The following is a 23,209-nucleotide window of genomic DNA, read 5'->3' on the forward strand; positions in this document are numbered from 1 at the left end:
TCTCTCTCTCTCTCTCTCTCTCTCTCTCTCTCTCTCTCTCTCTCTCTTTTCTTCCATTTCCTTCCTTTCCTCTCCATCTCCCTCTCTCCTCTTTCTTCCTACTCCCCTTTATTTCCTCCCTTTCCCACTTCACAAGTTTTTACAAATGGGTTAGGGGATACTTTCAAAAAAAGTGGGGGAAAAACTTCTGGTCTCTATCTTATGTTCATCTATCTCTCCCTGTCTTAAAATAAACTTTTAATGGAATCAATAAACAGCATATCCCACGGAAGAGAGGAGGAGAAAAAAAGTCCCTTTGTTCCCTTCACAATGAAATTGAAGTGAGCTAGGTTTTTGTGAAGTGGTGCATAAAATTTCATTTTTCCCATTTTTTTCTTTGTGTATTGGGCTCTGATATTATACTGTCTCTATGTAGACACTTAGCATTCATCAGCATCTGTGTCTGTTTTCTCTTATTTTAAAAAAATCTTTAAAATTCTCATCAATTCAATGATTAATTATGATTCTGGAAAACTGAGGAAGAGACCTATTTCTTATCTCTAACATGAGAGGTGAAGGACCAAAGGTACAAAAATATATGTTTTCAGACATGAACAATGTGAATTTTTTTTTATTTGACTGTGCATCTTTATTACACGAAAGAGATTTTTTAGAAGGTGAGAACTGATATAGAAGAAAAATCAATGAAAACTTTATAAAATACACTAAGTAGAGCAGAAGAAAGTTCAGAAAGAGAAATTAATAAGTATGGTACTGATTATATTGCCTTATGTACATACAATATATATTCTATATATTATAGAGATCTGAAGTTTCATATAAAATATTTTATCCCCGATTTCATAAATGAAAATATTTGTGTTTGTCCACATTTGTCATTCATAATAAAAAAAGGGATTTGGAAAAAATAAATGGCATACTCAGGTATAGTTTTAATGAGAAATAAATTAATGCATCCCTATAGTTTAAAAAGTCAATTAAAAAATAAAAGTCTCTCATGCTTATGATTTGGAGCCCTGCCACCAAGTGGAACACTAGCAGAACTTGCAATATCTTGTCTGTAATTGGAAATTTTTTTATTAGAATTTTCTACTATAATTTTGTTCCTGGTTATTTTGAAATCTTTTTGCTTCAGGGGAAAGGAAAACCCTCAGTGTTAAACATTCAAGTATATGAGTTGTATGTAGCAATAAAGCTAAATGTGTACATAAAACCACAGAGAAATAGAATATAAAGGTCAATATTTGGTGTCTGAGAAATGCCATGAAAATAATAAAAGGAACATGATTCTTGCTTTACTCCTGTATTTATTGGAACTATTTTTATTGTTTTCTCAGTATAAATATATTTTTATTTTAGAAACTTTTCATCATATAAAAATTAGATCCTTCTTTGCTTATGGTATTTAGTCTTCATTTCCCACCCAACTTACGACTGTCTCCAGAGTTAGCCTTATGTTTTGCATCATTTGCCTTATTAATGTTTTATTGTTTTTTTTTCAAATTCCCTTCCTGTTTTATGTATTTCATTCCTATGATTGTATTTGCTTAAGCTTCTTTGATGCAACTCTGTTCCCATAGGCTCTCTTCCTTATCTCACTGATCCCCTGATTCCATTTGATAACCCTCACTTAGTTTGGAGCTTATAATTACTTTGATTTCTTTTTATTTCTTTTTGTTAAATATTATCCCTTCTGACATTTTTTCTCAGTTTCATGGTTAGTTCAAGATCTCCCTATCAAACTTCGTACTTCAGTTAATTTTATTTTTACTGAACCTGTTTGTAATAATTTTTTCTTTACTTTTTTCCCTCTTTATTAAATACTTCCTTCCAGTCTATTCAGAAACTTATTCTTTACTTTGTGTGCTATACCTTTATTCATTCTTTTCTTAATTACTCCATTTTCTTCATGGGGTTAAAACTTCTTAAGTATGGAGTTTGTGTGCTCTCTTCTAACCAATGTCTGTTATTGACTTTGTAATTTGTCCAACTATCTTTTTTTTTGCACTGTTTCATTCTTTGCAGTATCAGTTTGTAAAAGTAATATATCTAAACAGAGCCATGTAGTAGAAATTACCATGTATCATGGATGATGTCCTCTATCTGTCCCCATGACTGTTCTCCTTCTCAGTGACCATACTGTCTCATCACTGCTTCTATCTTCTCCTTCCTCACCTCATATCCCCTTCATTCTGTAGGCCAGTTGTCTCTAAGAGCTCATACATCTTTTTTTTTTTCCAAAATAAGGTTATTATCTATGGAAGTACAATACTTTTTAAGAGATGGCTGACTTTTAATGGAATGAGAACTCCATTAAAATCATCTTGAGATCCACATCTCTTCTCACAAATCTATACTGTTTACTTAATGAAGCTAGCCTCCTCCCTTGTTTTGAGACTCCCCACTTCATGTGACTCCCCAGACTCAATGCTTCCCTTCTGTCACCTTTTTCATATTCTCCTAAGACCCACTTTCTTGTCAAGAACCTACAAAGATAGCCATCCATTCGCTATTTATTTACCCACGGACTTGATAAACATGCATCATCCATTTCCCCCTGTCCCCATCCTTCCTTTTCTGTGTTTATGAACGATGAAACATTATGCACAATGACAACACAGTAAATAGGAACAAAGCAATCAATTTGAATGCTTCAACATTTTAGTGAATAAGCTTGACTCCAGAGAAGATATATAAAAAAGTAGCTCCACCCTCCCCAACTATTTGAGTATATGGGAAACTGTGGGTGTGGAACACTACATAAAATGACAGCCTTTAAAAATGTTTTTTTGTTACTTTTGCTGGTTTCTCCCACCCCTTTTTGCTTTTTGTTCTGTTACAGGGAAGAAGGAAGAATACAAGAGAAAATGTGGGCATCTAAAAACAAAATGTATTCATAAAAACTTTTTTTCCAAAAAGACAAAATGAAATTGAGTACAGCCAGGAGAAATGGGAAATGGCATAATATCCTAAGGATACAATTTCTAAAACAGGGAACATAAGACACCGGGGTATTGCAAAAAAAAATTAAAACATCATAATATTTTCATCTTAAAAATGAGAAATAAATTGAACTTTACTAATATGTGCAAGGTATGGTACTTCAGCTTTTCTGTAGGAGCAGTTGGAGTTCCAAAATATTGAGTGATAGACAGAGATTCCCTATCTTTTTTGTTTTAATATATTCTGACATATGTCCATTTATTTATACATGCCCAATTAAGTGGAACTGTAGATTGTCCAATTTTAAGTAAATATCCAAGTGGATAAAAATATGTCTAAGAAGAAATCAAGGATCAGAGAAAATATTAACAGCATGAAAAAAATGTGCAAGAAAGTGGGAGAAATGATCCTTCCCTACTCCTAGTTTGAAGTCTTCAAACATACTAAGTTGTGAAAAATAACACTCTAATCAGGTTTGACAAAAATTTTGAAAAGAATTTTGAAATTATCAGGACAATTTGAGAAATGAATTAATATTCATTATCATTGAGCAATGATTCTCAACCAGATTTCATATTGTTGGTTGAAATATTGGCTAAATTAAACTATGAAGCTATCACAACTAGCAAGGCATTGAAAACTAATCATTTGTTGCTGAAACATTTTCTAAAAGTCTCAAATCTATACACCTAAAAACCCCTATAGAAATGAGATTTTCTAACCTTTTTCAAAAGTCTTCAAATTTGAGAGTTTTAGTATACCGTGAATGCATTTGTTAAAAAATAATAAAATGCAACCCTTCCTGAATAGTTCAGATTAAGAACTGATTAACATAACTGAAAACTGAATTTACTTATTTAATTAAAAAAAACTAAATGTAGTTTTTGGATGGGGTGGAAAATGATTAATGTATTTTCATAAACATAGCTATAAAGGTCTTTATACCATTTTGAATTTGTATATTTTGAAATAACTTTTTTTCAGTAAAGAAAGCAATTAAATTTAAATAATGAAATAAAGTGAACTTAGTACCAAAACTTCAAAGCCCAGTATCACAAAGTGTTAAGCCATGATTTAAAAAAAAGGAAACATTCAATCACACTACTCTGTGAGACCAAAGTTTCCTTTGTTGTTAAGTGAAATAAAAGATTACAAATATTTAAAATTTTATACATTATGTATATCAGCATGATAGTATAGGTGTATAATTTATAAGTAAATATGCATATGTTGGATGGTACTCAAAAGCTTTTTATTTATAGGATGGTAAAAAAGTTTGGAAAACATTGACCTAAGGGATTATAGCTAAGAGCTTTTTATATAATAGAAAATATGTTTACCTGACCATGCACTAAAAAGGATTCTCTATTAGATGCATTTTAAATCTAAATAAAATCCCTTTGAAACCAATACAAATTGGATTGCCAAGAAAAATACTGTCAAAATTTTTTATTAACTTTTCAAAATCCAGAACTATCAATGACTGATGATTTCATATGGAAGAAGGAATACTTCTGACAGAAGTGCACTTCAAAGTACTCTGCATATAAAAATGCAAACATATGCATTCTTATAAATGCATAGGAACAGAAATTCTAGTAATATAAGCTGGTTTCTTAGCTTACTGGACTCAGAGTTCCTATAAACAACATTACATTTTTATGGAAACATACCTCAAAAGAGGTTAAATGCCATAGTCACATAGAAAGAAAATGGTACTTGAATCCAGTCTCTGAGTCTTCTATAGTTTCAAGTCTATACTATTCTGTATCTCCCGATACCTTAGCAAGGTTAGTTTTTTTTAATGACAAATTTCAAAAAGGGCTCTCAATTAGGACTCAATTTCCACTTCTCTCAGGCAGGATTAAAACCTATTTTCCTTTGGTCTTTTTATGATATAATTTGCAGGATAATTCTCTTGCTCATTTTTCGTGATTTGAATATCTGCAGAGAAAACTGGTATCTTTTCAACTCAGATGGGAAAGGGATGGCTAATAAAAAAAAAGTAAGAATGATATAAATTCCTACTCATTTTAGTTAATTCATCTGATACATTATGATTTTTCTGGTGTCTGGCATTAGCACATTTGCTGGAAGCCTACATGTTAGACACTTACCTTCATTGTCCCATGGTATCCCAGTGAAATTTCCCTCTCCTCGAGGCCATCGAAGACATTTTTGCTTCAGTTTGCCCATAAATAGTTGCATTCCCATGACAGCAAAGACGCTCAGGCAAAACACAATCAGAATCACCATCTGAGAAAACATCTTCACTGACTGAGTCAGTGTCCCTATAACAGATCTTGGGCCTGAAAACAGGAAGGACAAAGTAGCTGTGCTGGGATGAAATAAAACATCAGAGTGAATCCAATACAAATTCTCTTCTAATTAGAAAAAAATGCCAATATTTTAAACCAATGACCATGTAAGACAAGTGGTTTAGCTCACAGTAAAAGTTTCAGTTCAATATGTAAGTTAACCTGTTTACTGTAAACATTACTAGACCATGTTTCCTAGTGGCAAAATATTCCCTTAAAGAGTAGCTTGATTGCTCAGATTAATGAGATGCTTATTAAGATTTCCTCATATAGGGGCAGCCAGGTGGCACAGTGAGTAAGAGTGCTGGCCCCAGAGTTGGGAGACCTAGGATCGAATCTGGGCTCAGATATTTAGCACCACATCGAGAAGTAACTGAAAAACTGGCCGTGTAACCTTGAGCAAGTTACTTAACCCCAATTGCTTAAAAAAAAAAGATTTCCTCATAAAGAGCAAGTATCCATTTAACTGGTTAATGAATAACAAATGGACCACTTGTTAATGGGATATTGGTAGAGCCACAAGAAAATGGTGAGTTGTAATTCCTGACAAAATGAAAAAAAATATTATGATACCGTTTAGTGGTATTACCAACAAAATCAAGATTTTCAAATTTACAACGTACTTCACATACTTTATCTTATTTGAGCCTCAAAACAACCCTGTGGGATAGTTATTGCAGGTATCCTCATTCTGCAGATGAGGAAAAAAAGTCTCAGGGAGCTTAAAAGACTTTCTAATGACCATATAGCTAATAAGGGTAAGAATTTGAACCCAGATCTTCCTGAATCCAAGTGCAGCACTCTTTCTACTATGTCACTCACATTGCAAACCACTTCTAGGGTTATTCAAGCAATTCTTTCTTATCTTAGTAAGAATTCAACTTTTTCAGTGGCTTGAAATGTCCTATTTTTCACTGAACAAGATTAGGAATTACTCTTTTCATTTCTCTTTTTAGTTGATAGAACACCTATCAAAATTTTAAACTATTTATCTTTTATGTAGATTTGAAAATTCATAGTTTAAGATGAAATCTTAGAACCTGCTTTTGATTAGAAAGTCAGTGTTAAATATGTAAAGAATAATTTCCCAAATAAAATATATCAATCAAATATATACATATATGTCCAAAATGTACCAAATATATATCATGCTTTTTGCTAATACAACTATCAAATAATAAGGACCATGATGAAAATGGATCCCTCACCATCTACCGTCTAATTCTCACACCCTACATCCCACCCTCCAAAATCAAAGTCAGCAAAAAAGTTTCAAAGGTTTCAGTCTGAGAGCTGAAAGGGACCTTAAATGTTACCTAATCCAAGTTAAGTGGCACAGTGAATAGAATGCCCAGTCTGGAGTCAGGAAGACTCATCCTGATGAGTTCAAATCTGGCCTCAGACATTTACTAACTGTGAGACCCTGGGCAAGTCACTTAATCCTGTTGGACTCAGTTTCCTCATCTGTAAAATGAACTGGAGAAGGAAATATCAAACCACTCCAGTATCTTTGCCACGAAAACCCCAAGCGGGGTCACGAACAGTCAGTCACAACTGAACAACCACAAAGTTTCTAATTGCTGATACAGTGTGTCAATTGAAAGCACTCTCAGACATCTGCAGTAATGGAGATGATAGACTAACACGCCATCTTTTGCTCCACCTTGAAATACATACAATAAGGGAAATAAAGACACACATGATTCATGTCAACCACTTCTTACCTATATTTAGAGAAACAAATTTCACAATTCTCAATATGGAGAAAATTCCAAGAGCTGAATCACTGAACAGGTTTATAAATATGCTCAAATACCTGTAGAATTAAATTAGAATTATACAAAATTTAGTTTTAAGGCACTTAGTGGCATTATTTATCAGGCTTTTAATGCTGTTTTAAACTTAATAAACATATCTTCAGTCACTGTCTTTTAAATATAGTAGAATAAAATTTAATTTTAAAAGAGAATAAATGAACAGAATCACACAATTGAAAGGGACCTAGCTTCCAGTTAGACCAAAGGTGCAATAAAAAATCCCCTCTACAACATCTAGCCTTTTTTCAGAAACAACTAGTGAGGGGAGACTCATTACCTCCAGACATCTCTCTAATTTCCAACCACTTCCTGGTTCTGCCCTCTGAGGTCAAGCCTAACAAATCTCTTAACTCTTAGCCCTCTTCCATATGACAATCCTTAAAATATTTCAACATGGGCATCATGTGTCTCCAGAATCTGCCCATTTCCATCCCCACAAAAATCTTCTTTGCTTATCTCTAAAATTCCCAGGTTTTTGTTGTTAAAGCATAGTGCAAAAAGAGGTATAACCTTTGAATTGGAGGCCTGGTTCCAGCTTTAGAACACTGGGGAAATTCTTTTTTGTTTCAGTCTGTTTATCCATCTGTAAAATGGTTACAATACACCTGCTATTGTTGTGATGATTAAATAAAGTATTTTATAATGTGGAGTACTGTGTGAATATATTATTATTGCTATTATTACTCTTAATAATACATAATAAACATCATCCATCCCACTTTTTACTATATTATCCCTAAAGATACAATGGAAAACTGCCATTTACTTTAAAGAATTAAAAAAAAACTTTTAAAAATTCTAAAATAAAAAATCAACATATGAGCTTCAAAAGGCAGTATTGTGTAACAAAGGAGGGGATTTGTTGTTAGACCATGGGATCTTCAACTTATTACCTGTGTGACTTTTCAGTAAGCAATTTTACCTCCCTAAGCCTCAATTTCCTCTTCTGAAAAAAATGAGAGGTTGGGGCAACCTGATCTCTCCAATTCCTTCAACTTCAAAATCCCATGAACCTATAACAATCCATTTATACAACAGAAGGGAATTGTGCTGTTGGTAGTGACAATAAAAATACTCTTAATTTCCTATATAAGTATGTTGTCTGTAAAAATGTAATGGCTATGACTTATATAGTGCTTTAAAGTTTGTAACCACTTTATATATGTTACCATATATACTATATATATGTGTGTATATATATATATATATATATTGACTGGCATTCAATCAGTACTTAATAAATGCTTGTACTGGCTGACTTGACATTTTACTGATCCTCAAAACAATCCTATAAAGTGGATGCTATAATAAAACCCATTTTCATATATTAGGAAACAGAACCTGGGAGAAGATAAATGACTGGCCAGGGCTATCAATCTAGTAAGAATTTGTGTCAGGATTCAAACCCAGGTCTCCTGTCTCCAAGTCCAGTGCTCTACCTATCACAGTTGCATGAATGTTTTATAGATACTGCTATTTCTTTGATGAAAAGATTAAATCAAAAGAAATGAACATTTAATATTTTATTGCTGGAACAGCAGATAAAAAATTAATATGTCTGCTTGACAACTAACATAAAAAACTGACAAACAAAAATGGAAAACAGGCATCTTTCAAACCAATTCATAGTAAGTGTACTAGAGGCCTTAAGTTCAGTATACCTATACTTAAATTATGCAGCTTTAGAGTGGTAGCCCAGAACCTTTGGTTGGGAGTGAGTGTGGATTTTAGGATATCTGAAAGTACTCAAGAAAGGTGAACTAACCAAAGGATCAGTAGGCTAAGAAACGAGGGCTCAGTGCCAATTACTCCCTGGATTCTCATCCCATTTTCTCGTGTTAACTTGGACAATACACAGATCACATATTAATTTGCCCAGTTCTAAAATGTTAAAATAAACAACCCCCCAAACCCTAAACCTTCTACATACTATAGTAGTTGCTTATCCAAATTCCAAGGACTAAAATCGATAATAAATATAAATCAGCTTGAATTCATTAAATGTATCAAATGGACAAGGTTTGAACACCATGGTTCAAATAATATTCTATAGTCATAAAAGTTTTATATGAAGAAAACTTCTGAACCTTCAAATATTTTTTTAATCACACTGTTTATTTACCATGAATCTTACTTACGCCATTGTAAGAATTGGGATATCAAACAAGTTCCAAGGATCATTAAGGAATGTGAAAGGTCCTATAATGAAGCCTCTTGCCAAGATTTGTATAAGTATTTCAAAAGTATATAGTCCAATGAAAGGTAACCTGAAAGCAAGTATCCACAAGCATATTAGATGGATGAATGACACATCTACAATCATGAAATATAAATCTGTGGAAGCTAGTGTACAACTATAATAAATGAGTGCCTTACAAAGACCAAAGGCAAAATTTTTAAGTAACTAATAAAACTGTGAATTGCCTACTCTCCACAGGAGAGCTCCAAAAAAAATTTAAATATCAAGTAAAAAAAAGCAGAGAAAAAATTGGGAGGAAAAATGAGAGTGATACAAGAAAATGATGAAAAAAGAACAAGCAGCTTGGTAAAGGAGGCACTCTGTTGCTTTGCCCTTACTCCGATCTGAACTGCAGTACTAGGGACAAGAAGAAGCACTAGAACACCAGAATTTGGGGCCACAGTGGACTGGGGACCCTCATCATAGTTTCAGGGCAGAAAAGAGAACCTGTGGTCACTCAGACAAGAGCACATACCAAAGAGCAGTAAATACACCAATCAGATCGTACCACTTTGGAAGAACTGAAAACTTAGAGGTTCCTATAAATATCTATGATAACCGGTGCACAAAATCCCTGAAGTTTGAGATAATGTACTTTCCACATTGGAAGCAGAGTTCCACTTTAGCAAAGAGTTAAAAATGAAGAAAAAGGCTGGGAAAATAAGCAAATAGCAGAAAAAAATCTAAACATAGGAAGTTACTATGGTGACAAGGAAAATCAAAACACATACTTAGAAGACAACAAAGTCAGACCTCCTACATTCAAAGACACAAAGAAAAATATGACTAGGCCCCTGGCCTATTACTTTAATTAATTATATTAATTCATTAAAAATGATTTTAAAAATCAAGTAAGAGGAACAGAGTAAAAAATTGGGAAGAGAAATGAGAATGATGTGAGGAAATCATGACCAAAGAATCAACAGCTTGGTAAAGGAGGCACAAAAAAAATTGAAGAAAATAATACCATAAAAAACATACTAGGCCAAATGGCAAAAGAGGTATAAAATCCAATGAGGAGAAGAATGCCTTGAAAAGAAGAACTGACCAAATGGATATGAAGATATATAAAAGTTCACTGAAGAAAAAAAAACTTCTTAAAAAATAGAAATGATCAAATGGAAAAGGATGTACAAAAGGTCACTGAAGAAAATAATTCCTTAAAAATTAGAATTGAGCAAGAATTGAGATATCAAGAAACAATAAAGAAAATCAAGAGATTAAAAAGCAAAATAGAAGACAATGTGAAATATTTCATTGGAAAAATAACTGATCTGGAAAATAGATACAGGAGAGGTAATTTTAAAAATATTGAACTACCTGAAAGCCATGATCAAAAAAAAACCTAGACACCTTCTTTCAAGAAATCATCAAGAAAAACTGCCCTGATATTTTCGAATAAGAGGATAGAATAGAAATGGAAAGAATCTACTGATCACCTCTTCAAAGAGATTACGAAATGAAAAATTCCAGGAATATTATAGACAAATTCCAGAGCTCCCAGGTCAAGGAGAAAGTATTTCAAGGAGCCAGAAAGAAACAATTCAAATTCTGAGGTGCTACTATCAAGATAATACAAGATTTTAATGCAAGATTTAGTTGTTTCTACATTAAAGGATCAGAGCCTTTGGGATATGTCATACCAGAGGGCAAAGGAACTAGTATTAAAATGAAGAATCACCTACCCAACAAAACAGTGTGATCCTTCAGGGAAAAAATGGATATTCAATGAAACAGAGAACTTCCTAGTACTCTGGATGAAAAGACCAGAGATAAATAGGAAATCTGACTTTCAAAAACAATACTCAGAATCAGTATAAACAGGTAAACAGGAAAAGAAAATTATAATTGACTTACTCAGGCTAAACTGTTTGCATTCCTACATGGGAAAAATGATATTTGAAGGTCATAAAAATTCTCTCATTATTAGGGCAGTTAGAAGGAACATATATAGATAGAGGGCACTGTTGTGAGTTTAATATGATAGAATGACATCTAAAAATAAAATTAAGGAGTGAGAAAGAGAAATACACTGAGAGAAAGGGAGAGGTATTGTGGGGTAAATTATTTCACATGAAAGAGGTAAGAAAAAGCTTTTTCAGCGGAGGGCAAGCTGGGGGAGATGGTGGGGAATGTTTAAGCCTTATTCTCATTGGAATTGGTTCAAAGAGGGAAAATTTGCACACTGGACTGGGTACAGAAATCTAACTTACCCTATGGGAAAGTAGAATGGAGAAAGGGATAAAAGAAGCAGGGGTGGAGGGTGTGACAAAAGGGAGGATAGACTGGGGAAGGTGGTAGTCAGAAGAAAAACACTTTTGAGGAGGAGCAGTGTGAAAGGAGAGAGAGAATAAAATAAACAAGGAGGAAATAGGATAGAAGGAAATATAGTTAGCAATAATTACTGAAAAAAATTTGAAGCAAATTTCTATGATAAAAGCCTTGTTTCTCAAATATATAGAGAACTGAGTGAAATTTATAAAAATAAGAGCCATTCCCCAATTGATATGTGATCAAAGATATGAAGTCAGTTCTCAGATGAAATAATCAAAGTTATCTGCAGCTATATGAAAATATGTTTTGAATCACAATTGATCGGAAAAATGTAAATTAAAACAACCTTGGGGTACTATCTCACACCTATTAGATTGGCTAACAGGGCAAAAAAGGAAAATGACAAATGTTAAAGGGGGTGTGGGACAATTGAGACACTAATGCACTGCTGGTGAAGTTATGAACTCATACATCCATTATGTAGAGCTATAAAGGGCTATAAAGCCATGCATATCCATTGACCTAGCAATACTACTACTATGTCTATGTCCCAGAAGAGATGAAAAAAAGGAAAAGTAAAATGATCTGTATGGACAAAAATATTTATGGCAGTTCTTTTCTGGCGGCAAATAATTGGAAATTGGTGGATGCCCATCAACTGAGGAATGGCTGAACTAACTGTGGTATGTGATTATGATAGAATACTATTGTACTACACTAAATGATGAGAAAGATGATCTCAAGAACACTTGGAAAGACTTACAGGAATTGAGGCAAAGTGAAATGAGTACAACCAGGAGAACATTGTATATAGTAACAGCAATATTGTAAGATGATTGGCTATGAATGACTTAGCTATTCTCAGCAATACAATGATCTAAGACAAGTTCTGTAAGACTTATGATAAAAAATGCTATCCATGCCCAGAGAAAGAACTGATGATATCTAAATGCAGATCAAAGCATACTTTTTTAACTTTATTTTTCTTGGGCCTATGTTTTCTTTTACAACATGACTTACATGGAAATGTGTTTTGCATGACTATGCATTTATATGATATATCAAATTGCTTGCCTTCTCAATGGAGGAAGGGGAGAGAATTTGGAGGTCAACATTATAAAAACAAATGTTAAAAATTGGATTTACATGTAATTGGGAAAAATAAATACTAATTAAAAAGACTACTCTCATGTTTCTGAGAGTGAAAATATATAGACAGGATTTTAACTAGATCACAAGGGAAATAGAAACACAGAAAACAGAGGAATCAGTAACTTTATGTAAGGGAAAGGAATTTAAATTCCATTTATAATATGCATTTTTAAAAAAGTATTTTGCAGACTTACCTTAGAGTCTTCGCCCAGGTTGGAGATGTACACATCGTCAAAAATAAACAATTGACCATAAAAGTGCCCATGATAAATATATTGAAGAGGGTGAATGAGAATCAAGGAAAGTAAAATGATCGTTCATGTTAGAGATTTCCTATATATGTACTCAGCACATTTACATAAAAGCTGATAGCCTATAACTTCTCACTTTTCTAAAGAATTACTGAATGACTTTTAAGAATACTTTTCTCTCAATATGTATGGTCATGGATACTGTAATAGATATTTAAAATATTTTCCAAGTTGACCACTGACATACCTATTTATCAGATCAGTATATAATACTAATTATCATGAAAGTGATAATAATAACTAGCATTTTTGTAGCACTTGGAGATTTGAAAAGCACTTTACAAATATTATTTAGGTTTTTATTCTCACAACAAATCTAAGAGGTAGGTACTATTATTATCTCCACTTTATAGATGATGAAACTGAAGCAACCAGAGGTTAAATGACTTGCCCAGGGTCATACAGCTAGTAAGTGTCTGAGACTGGTTTCAGTTCTTCCTACCACCAGGCCCAGTACTCAATACAGTATGCTACCTAACTAACCTATTCAATTAAAAGGCAATGAATGAACTAAAATCAAAAATTCTTTTAGAGTGGAAAAAACACTAAAGGAATGATGAAACAGAGTTGTATTTATGTATGATGAAATAGAGTTGTATTTAACATTATTTGTTTTTACTTTTGTTAAAGCAGCAACACTGTCAATGAGCCCCTAGAAAAGGATATAAGTTTACTAAAACCTTAATAGATAGTCTTCGAATCAGATTGAAAGGAGGTAAAATGTATAAGGCTGGAGTGGCATTGAATCTGAAGATCACTTTCCTTTCATTCAATACTAAGAATGTCTGTAGGAGGAAAGATAGAGAATGAAATTAAAAATGAAAACTTTCCGTCATTTTTAACATTCATTTTTAGTCTGCATTGATCATTGTTGTTGAACAGTCATTACCACCTCTATTCATGACCCCATCATGGGGTTTTCTTGGCAAAGATACTAGAATGGTTTGCCATTTTTTTCTCCAGTGGATTAAGGAAAACAGAGGTTAAGTGACACGCCCAGGGTCACACAGCAAGGAACTGTCTGAGACTGGATCTGAAATCAGGTCTTCCTGACTTGAAGCCTAGTACTCTATCAACTGAACCTCCTACCTGTCTCTGATCATTAGTTATGGTCAAATGAAATAAATAAATATGGACATATACAGTGCTTTATAACTGGAAAGCACTTTGAAAATGTACCCTCATTAGAAATTAGAGCGAGAAAAATGTTTAAGGAACATCTAATCTATTGCTCTGCCAAGAAAATATCACGTGGAGACATGAAGAGTTGTCCATGGCTGAAACAACTGAACAACAACAAAAATCTATCACTCAGTCTGAAGGTAAAGCAATGTGTGGCTTAGTTAAAGGAATTAGGGATGTTTAAACTTAAAAAGATAAAATGATGAACGTATTCAAGTATTTAAAGGGCTGTGCCACTTAGTACAGGGACTAGATAGGTTTTGTTTAGCCACAGAAGGGATGATTAGGATTAAGGGGAAGAATTTCAGAGGTGTAATTAACATGTTCCTAACCATGAAAATTGTCCCAAAGTGGAATGGGCCAACTCAGGAGAAAGCAGGTTCTCACTTTACTAGAAGCCTTAAAGCAAAACCTGGGTAGCCACTTGTACATGTTACAGAAATTCTCCTTTTCAGATATTAACTAGGTCACCTCCAAGGTCCCTTCCACCTTTGGGATTATGATTCTATGAAAGGTCTTCTAACAATTTTTAGCTATCAGAAAATGAAATAGCCTGCTTCTGCAGGCCATAACTTCCTCATCAGAGGGGTTCTTACAGATGCTGAATGATCTTAGGATCATAGATTTAGAGCTGAGACAGTCCTTTAAAGGTCATCACTATACATACAAGTGTGTACATACACACATATACATACACATACATACATGTGTGCATACATACACATACTGCTACTCTCATTTTTCAGGTGAGGAGACAGAGTCTCAAAGACATTAAATGAGAAAGGCTGAGAGGTAAACTTATAGATGCAGTTTGCTAACATCTGTAGATGGGATCAAACCCAGACTTTCTTGACTCCAAGGCTACCACTCAACTATGCTATCTACTATAGCAAATTAACTCTCTGTGATAAAATGGTATCATATCACAGAATCATAAATTTGAATAAGTCTTTGAAGATTACCCATATATAAAATTATATGATCACTGATTTTGAGTCCAAAAGGACCTTAGAAATCATTTTGACTGCATTCCTTATTTTTCATTTGAGGAAAATGAGGCACAAAGAAATTAAATGACTTGTTGAAGGGCACAGTGGGAGTAAGGAGAAGAGGCAGGATTTAAACCTAGGTCATTTGACTGGAAGCAGGATGCATAAGCATCCAACTTGGGTTATCACTAGCCAGAGCAGACTAGTGGTCAGTTCCAACCTCCATCCCCATTAAACTTTAAAGGCAAAGGAATCAAGACATCAGTTACAAAACTGATTTTGATTAAATGTAATAATATAAGATCAATGGAGCTCAACATTTCCAATATTTCAATATTTACAATTTTATTTAGCATATTCATCAAGTCCAATCATATTTAAATCCAAACCTTTTCTTACATGAAGAATAAAACAAAAACATTTTCCTATGGCCTTAGGAAATACTTACATTTTTATCCCTATAATATGGGTCCAGTTCTTCCAAGGGCTCTGACATCATTTCTGGAGGAACATCTCCATAAATAAATGGTAGCTTTTTACCCGCTTCCAAGTCACTTCTTGGCTCCACTCCTTTTTCTTCCTCATCACTCCTTCTGTCATATTTGTGTTCTTTAGCAAGAGAGTTTCTGGTAAAGTAAGTGAGTTTGTTGGGATTTGCCATGTTTTTGTTTGGTAGAATTTTAATTCTCCTCTTCTTATATGAGATTACTACATCAAAAAAAAAAAGAAACATGGAGAAACTTAAGATGACAGAAAGGTACATACAGGTAAAAATATTTTAATAGTGATCAAAAATACTATCAGATTACAATTTTTAATCAAGGTTAGCAACTGAAAGGAGGGTGAACGTTCTACCCAGAGCAACTAAAAGTTGGAAGTACACAATATTAATTCAGAATCCACACATTCCCTTGGCTGGCACCATGTCTTTTTAGTCGCTACATTTCAGACTGAGCATTCCTAAGCATCTTTTTAGACTTTATAAAATACAGTTGCCACATTGTATGTGTGACGACTAACTTTGGTAGACTGGGCTCCTCTCAGCAATACAAGGTTAGAAGACAACTCCAAAACACTCATGGTGGAAGGGGATATCCAACCAGAGAAAGAACTACAGAGTCTGCAGATTGAAGCAAACTATTTGCTCTCTCTCATTTGTGTTGTGTTTTGTTTTATCCCTTCTTTTTCATTGTTCAGCCGGTGGCTATAATCCTTTACAACATGACTAATGTTCAATGTGAAGGTATTTGTAGAATCTGTATTTGATTACATGCCGCTATAGGGGGAAGGAGGGAGAGAGGGAGGGGGAGAAAACTTGAAACTTAAGAGATTGTGGAACTGAATGTTGTAAACTAAAAGTAAATAAAAAGACATCAATTAAAAATACAGTTGCCACTTTTTTTCCCCTCTTGCTTCAATGTGTTTTTGTAAGTACTATTATTTAGAGTAGATGTCATTAACTGTATTCATAGAAGAACTTTCATAGGTGCCTCATGGAATATTTGGTTACAATTTAAATTGCATCTTGATGAGGCCACCAAGATGCATCCAGAAATAAAGGGATTTCAAAGTCCATCTAGTACAACCCCCACACAAAAAGTGATCAAACACCTACACACACTTTGAAGATTCTCAATGAGTGGAATCTACTATTCCTTGAGGGACTACATTACATACTAACGTTTCAGAAGTTCTTCCTTATTAAGGACTAAATTTGCTGCTTATTTTCTTTGTTAATAGGGTGATTTCAAGGGGGGAAGCACATTAAATAAAGATAGGACTGTGATGTGCAAAACAAAACATCAATAGCATTTTTTAAATTAACATTTACTAGCAAGCAGGTCCTTTTGTTGCTTAAGATTACTTGTAGTCATGAATAGCAAAATTTCATTAGCCTGGACACAGATGTACTTCCCTGTTTATTTTAGTAGGAAGTCAACAAGCATATCAAATAAACTTATAGTTCTTTAAAGACACCATTTCTCCTGTGTTACTCCTTAGTTGTAATTTGTGTGGTCTGTTCATATCCGCCATGTGCTTCTCTTCTGTCCTTTGGATGACCTTCATTTTTCAGTTCTTTGAGGACTGTAGTATTATTCTACACATCTGTATATCATCATCAGAAAGCAGACTGGTGTTTTGTTTTATTTTTAATGGGACTTTATTTCAAAAAGATGCTTGAGATCATTATAAGAATTCTGAAATTTAGCTTTCTCTGATACTGCTACTTTTGGGACCAAGCTCATTGTCTATTGACAGTTTCAATGGAAGGTATATGTTTTTCTTCTTTTTTGTCATTCGGTTATTCAATCATGTTTGCCTCTTCATGACTCTATGAACTACAACACACCCCACTATTTCCCAAAGTCTGCCCAAGTTCAGGTTCATTGTTTCTATGTTACTTTTCTTTTGTCTTCTTTTCATTTGGCCTTCAAGCATGTTTTCCAACATGAGGGTTTTTTTTTTTCCAAAGGGTCCCATCAGCCCATTATGTGGCCAAAGTATTTGTTTCAACTCAGAATTTAACCTTCCAGTGAACAACCTGAATTAATCTCTTTACATAGTGACTGATTTGCTCTCTCAGCTATACAAGGGACTCCCAAAAGCCTTCTCCAGCACCACAATTCAAAATAATTGATTTTGCCACACTCAGTTTTCTTTATAGCCATACATTGCTAATAGAAAAAACATAGCTTTGATTACACAGACATTTGTCAGCAAGGTGATGGCTCTGTTTTTTAGTATGTTGTCCATATTTATCGTGACTTTCTGTCCAAGGAGCAAGCATCTTTTAATTTCATAACTGCAGTCTCTGCCTGCAGTGATCCCGGAACCTTGGACTATAAAATCTAACACTGTTTCCATTTCTTCTCCCTCTATCTGCCAGGAGGTGATGTTGCTTAGATCTTATTTTTTAATGTTAAGCTTCCAGAAAGCTTGTACATTCTCTTCTTTCACCCACATCAAGAGGCTTAATTTCCCTTCACTTTCTGCCATCAGAACTGTATTGTCTGAATACATGAAATTGTTGCTATTTCTCCTGGTAGCCTTAATTCAAGCTTTTGATTCATCCAGCCTAGTATTTTGCATGATGTACTCTACACATACACTAAATAAATAAGGTGACAATATATAGCCTTGTCAAACTCCTTTGCAAACTTAAATCAACCTGTTGTTCCATGTTCGTTCCTAACTGTTGCTTCTTGGCCTGCATATAGGATCCTCAGGAGAAAAATAAAATGATCTGGTACTCCCATCTGTATGAGGATTTACCACATATTTTGTGATCCACACAAAGGCTTTAAGTGAGTCAATGAAGGAGAAGCAGATGTTTTTCTGGAACACTATAATCCAATGAATGTTGACAATTTGGTCTCTAGTTTCTCTGCCTCTTTGAAAACCAGCCTTCTCTTCTAGTAATTCTTGGTTCACATATTGTTAAAGTCTAGCTTGCAGAATCTTAAGCAAAACCTTGTTGATATGGGAAATTATAGCAATTGTTTGGTAATTTGAACATTCCTTGCTTGGTATTGCCTTTCTTTAGGACTTGTATGTAAACTGAACTTTTCTAAGTCAGTTGCATATGTACTAATAGGCAAATTGTATGAGCATCCAACTGCATAAGTCCAACCAAAAGGCATTCTTTACCAACTTGAGTTTTATTTGTCATTTAGTCATATCAGACTGTCTGACCTCATTTTCTTGGTAAAAATACTAGAATGGTTTGTTATTTCCTTCTCTAGCTCATTTTACAGTTGAGGAAAATGAGACAAACAGGTTAAAGTGATTTGCCCAGGGTCACATGATGAGTGTCTGAGCCCAGATTTGATTTCAGAAAGCTGAGTCTTTCTGGTTCTAGGCTTGGCATTCTATCCATTGTGCCACCTACATACCCTGATTTTACCTATAGAATATTTATACCAGCACTGCAATATTCCAAGACTTATAGGAACAATGTCATCTACCAGGAAAAAAAAGATTCTTTAAGACTTTGACAGTGATAGGCAAACTGTATTCAACTTGGACACTATGCTGGACCTCTTCCAAGACAACAGCAAATACCTTTGATCAGCAAAAATTTGATTTATACCTCATTTGGTAATAGAAGGTTTTTGATTTTATATGTTTTTACAAAAGGATTTCTGTTTCAAGCTATCTTCTGTGATTTTCACACATTGATGGAAGAATACTTTTGGGAGACCACTGTTTTGCTCCACCAAATAAAACACTTAAAAATTGTCAAACTAAAGCAATGATAGAGGGATCTTTTATTGTATATACAATGTAACCATTTGTACAACTGTGGTCTACTATGGAATATCTCTTGTGAAACTCTACCCTTTCCCTTCTAATATCCTAAACAAGAAAAGCCTTCACATGTGTTAAGTAACACACACTGTTTTTTTGTTTTATGCTTCTCAATAATTCCAAGGGATCTGTGGGATTGTTATAGCTCTCATTTATGGGGAATCTAAAGTACAGGGCACTAATTTACTCTTAATATACATACCATTTTAAATAATGATCATCCTGATTTGTTCTTTACCATTATTTCTCCTTTAATCCCAATTGTATTGTCTTCTTCACAATTTACCACTGTCATTCTATATAATCTGATCTGCACATTTATAGCCACTTATCATTTCTATCTAGCCGTCTACTCCAGATTTCCAGTCCTCCCATAAAGAATAAAATTCCCTCCTCCCCTGTCCCCCAAATCATCCATATGTTGGTATATTCTTATTATGTATCATCCTGATCAAAACATATAATACATTCTTTCCTTGGTTTGGTTAATCCCACTGGGATTTTTATCCTGTTTTCAATTCGACAAACATTTATTAAGTGTTTGTGTGGAACCATCAGTTACAGCAAATGGAGAAGTTTTGAATGCTGTGGATATTCACTTACCTTGGTAGTGTACTTTCCAGTGATGCACACATTGATAATATGTCCATTATTATAATAGTACAAGTTTATGCACACATTGCCAAAGCTAGTTCAGTGTTTGGGAGGCTCTGAAGGAAGGTGTGGGAGAGAAGAGGCATTAGACTGCCTACCAAACTGAAGGTCTATAGCATTGTTGTGCTGACCACGTTGCTGGATGCCTGTAAAATCTGAACAGTCTACCAGCACCATGCCAGGAAACTGAATCATTTTCATTTGTATTGTCTTTGGAAGGTTCTGCAGATCACTTGGCAGGATAAGGGACCAGGCCCTAAGGTCCTTGCTTAGACTGAACTGCCAAGCATTAAAACTCTGCTTCAACTCTGATGGGTATAATGGCAAGCAAAGAAGTACTTAGAACCTTTCCTTCAGCTATTTAATTATTTAGCACCTTGTTTCAGTTCAAGTTTCTTTTGAGACTTGCCCATGATCATATCAAGTCTTTGTTAAGAAACAGAACTTGTAAATCCCACAGTGGGAGGGACTTGCCAAAGACAGGAACAGGAAGAACGTAAGAAGTGGGTGGAACAGGGAGAAGCTAATGACCAGATAAAAAGCTGAGCAGAACTGAGAAGGGAACACTTGGTGGTGGCAGAGCTGAGAAGGAGAAAACTTGTGGTATCCTGGCACTCTGTTTGTCTGTTCTGTCTGTACTGATTTGTGTTTGTAACACTTTATACAGAAGTCCTGGGACCTTACTGGAAGCCCTGAAAGAGGATTTTCTTGTTGTCTGTTTACAGAAGTCCTGGAGGAGGGATTTGGAGGTCCTGGGACAGTAATGATGATTTGTGTTGAGTTCTCAAACTTCGTTTGTGGGTCTGTGTTTATTTCACAGGCAGAAAGTGAATTGATGATGGTGCCAGCAATGGTGTGTGAATGTCGTTTTGGCTCTATTAAACTTTGTCTTCCCAGAAACAGAAAGTATAAAGGACTTGAGGTGCACTAGACACTGTAAGCTTCAATATGGAATGGGAACTGGATGAGGATCTGAAGGAACTGTATGAGGAATTGAGAGCTGCCTTCCTTTGAATCCAGGTGACAGTTGGACAGATTCCGGCAGGAACTTGGACCATGGAAGTGGAACCATGGAATTTGAGAGCCAGACTCGAGCCAAGATGAAAAGAACTCTCCTTGGGTATTTAGTGCTGAGAAGATTATGATTTACTGTGGCCTAGGGGTGGGAGAACTTTGTACTCTATATACCTTGTACCTCTTAAGGATGACTGAGTTAAGGATGTTTGGAAAGTAATCTCTAATCAAGAAGAAAGACTTTTTGACTGAGAGATTAAGACAATGTGACCTAGGGGTGAAGAACTTTGACCTTTTTACTTTGTGTCCCTTAAGGAGGCTTGCTCCTTAAGGATGATTGAGTTAAGGACTTACTGAATGATATCTTTTGTTTAAAACTATGTGGCCACTTTGGTGAAAATTATGTGGTCACTTTAGTGATAAGTTGTTATGTTATAACATTGTGAATGCTGTAATTTTGTTTCTGTGAATGTTTTGCTTTAGTTTACCGCTGAAAAAAACAGAGAGTTCTCTATACTATGTGATCAGACCCTTAAAGCTATTCACAACAGCACTGCTCTGGAAAGCTGCTCATGCTTGGCTTTACAATGGGCTGGCCACATTGTTTGAATGTAAAAATGTACACTTGCCAAAAAGACTGTTTTATGGAGAACTCACACAGGGCAAGCACTAACATGCCAGCAGAAGCAATACAAAGACACTCTAAAGGTCTTTCTCAAGAACTTTGGAATTGATTGTGTGACATGGGACACACAGACCACTCAGCGTGATGTGCCCACATCAGAGAAAGTGCTGTGCTCTATTAGCAAAGCAGAATTGAAGCAGCTCAAAGGAAATGCAAGATGAGCAAATTTGAAGAATCCACCCCAAATGTTCACTATTTGTGAACTATTTGTGCCTGACCTGTGGTAGAGCATTGCAAGCTCATACTGGTCTGATCAGTCACAATTATATACATTGAAACTTAACTTTAGCATAGTGATGTCATTTTGGTCCTCTTCAAGAACTAAGGACAGCAACCAAACAAGTATTAAGTACCTTCTAGATGCCAGGAATTAAACTAGGAACTCAGGATAAAAAGACAAAAACAAAAACAGTCTTTACTCTCAAAAAATTGCATTTCATTAGAGGGGATACTCCCTTTTGGAGTCTTCTCTGTGTCATTTTATACTCTCTAGTTTTGTTATTTTCCCGACTCTCAATCTCTACCCTGAGGGTCCTTTTGAAGATATCTGATCCTTTCCACCAACTGACAACTTGGAAAGGGGCAATAAGCAAGGGTTCCATGTAGCACATTATAATGCCATGTTATGTTTGTATAACTTGGAAGGTCCTTCATTGCAGTCTAAGTATGAGAAATGCTTATTAATAACAAATATCTTGGGGGAGATTCAGAGCTCTTCTCCTCCTCCTGAAGTACTGATTTTATGTTCAGTCTCTTGAAGAACATTACTGATAATGAGACTGAATTAACTCTCCTCATCTGCGTCAGACCCCATCCAATCTTAAAAGGAATTTAATCTAAGGTGGGGAAGCCCATTGTGTTCCACTCAAGCTTGGGTAGAGCCTGATGTTTTTGTCTAGATAGCCCAAGACTGGGAGTGGTCTGGTATAAAGATATTTTCTCTGAACTAGAGTAATATGATAATGGGCTACATCAGCCCCTCATTGAAAGGATATATAAATTGTGAGCCTACCTCCATGATTGTCTTTCTTCTAAGAGAGACTACCCAATGCCCAACCTTTTTATTCAGAAATTATTTTAATTGTTTAAAATAAAAATCAGAACCTTTTTAATTGTCGCAGTTATGGTGACCACAAAGAAACTTTGGAGGAAAAGCTACAGGTCTGGCTTAAGGTCTCCCAGGAAATACACTCTCCTTCCAAGCTCATGGTGAGATTTCTTCACCTAGAAATAAGGACTTTCCTAAGTAACTCTAAGTTGACTTTTGATGCTCCTCAAACTAAAACTGGTGTGCCTGACTCCCTAATTGATGGTCACACGAAA

At 34.8% G+C, this 23,209-nt stretch overlaps 1 protein-coding gene across 1 annotated transcript in view; it reads right to left on the bottom strand.

Moving 5' to 3' along the window:
* LOC138154688 (sodium channel protein type 9 subunit alpha-like) overlaps nucleotides 1-23,209 on the bottom strand; it is a 146,204-nt gene that overhangs the window by 80,323 nt on the left and 42,672 nt on the right. Inside the window, exons 4-9 of the mRNA XM_069079663.1 lie at nucleotides 15,674-15,933; nucleotides 13,721-13,839; nucleotides 12,938-13,027; nucleotides 9,217-9,345; nucleotides 6,986-7,077; nucleotides 5,061-5,252 (exon numbers count right to left, since the gene is read on the bottom strand). Coding sequence (XP_068935764.1) covers nucleotides 5,061-5,252; nucleotides 6,986-7,077; nucleotides 9,217-9,345; nucleotides 12,938-13,027; nucleotides 13,721-13,839; nucleotides 15,674-15,886 — 835 coding nt within the window. The 5' untranslated portion in view covers nucleotides 15,887-15,933. The remainder of the gene's footprint in view (nucleotides 1-5,060; nucleotides 5,253-6,985; nucleotides 7,078-9,216; nucleotides 9,346-12,937; nucleotides 13,028-13,720; nucleotides 13,840-15,673; nucleotides 15,934-23,209) is intronic.

The sequence above is a fragment of the Petaurus breviceps genome, unplaced genomic scaffold (assembly GCF_028583685.1).
Source record: "Petaurus breviceps papuanus isolate PSGF00001 unplaced genomic scaffold, PetGlider_PUasm1.0 91133, whole genome shotgun sequence".
NCBI lineage: Eukaryota > Metazoa > Chordata > Mammalia > Diprotodontia > Petauridae > Petaurus > Petaurus breviceps.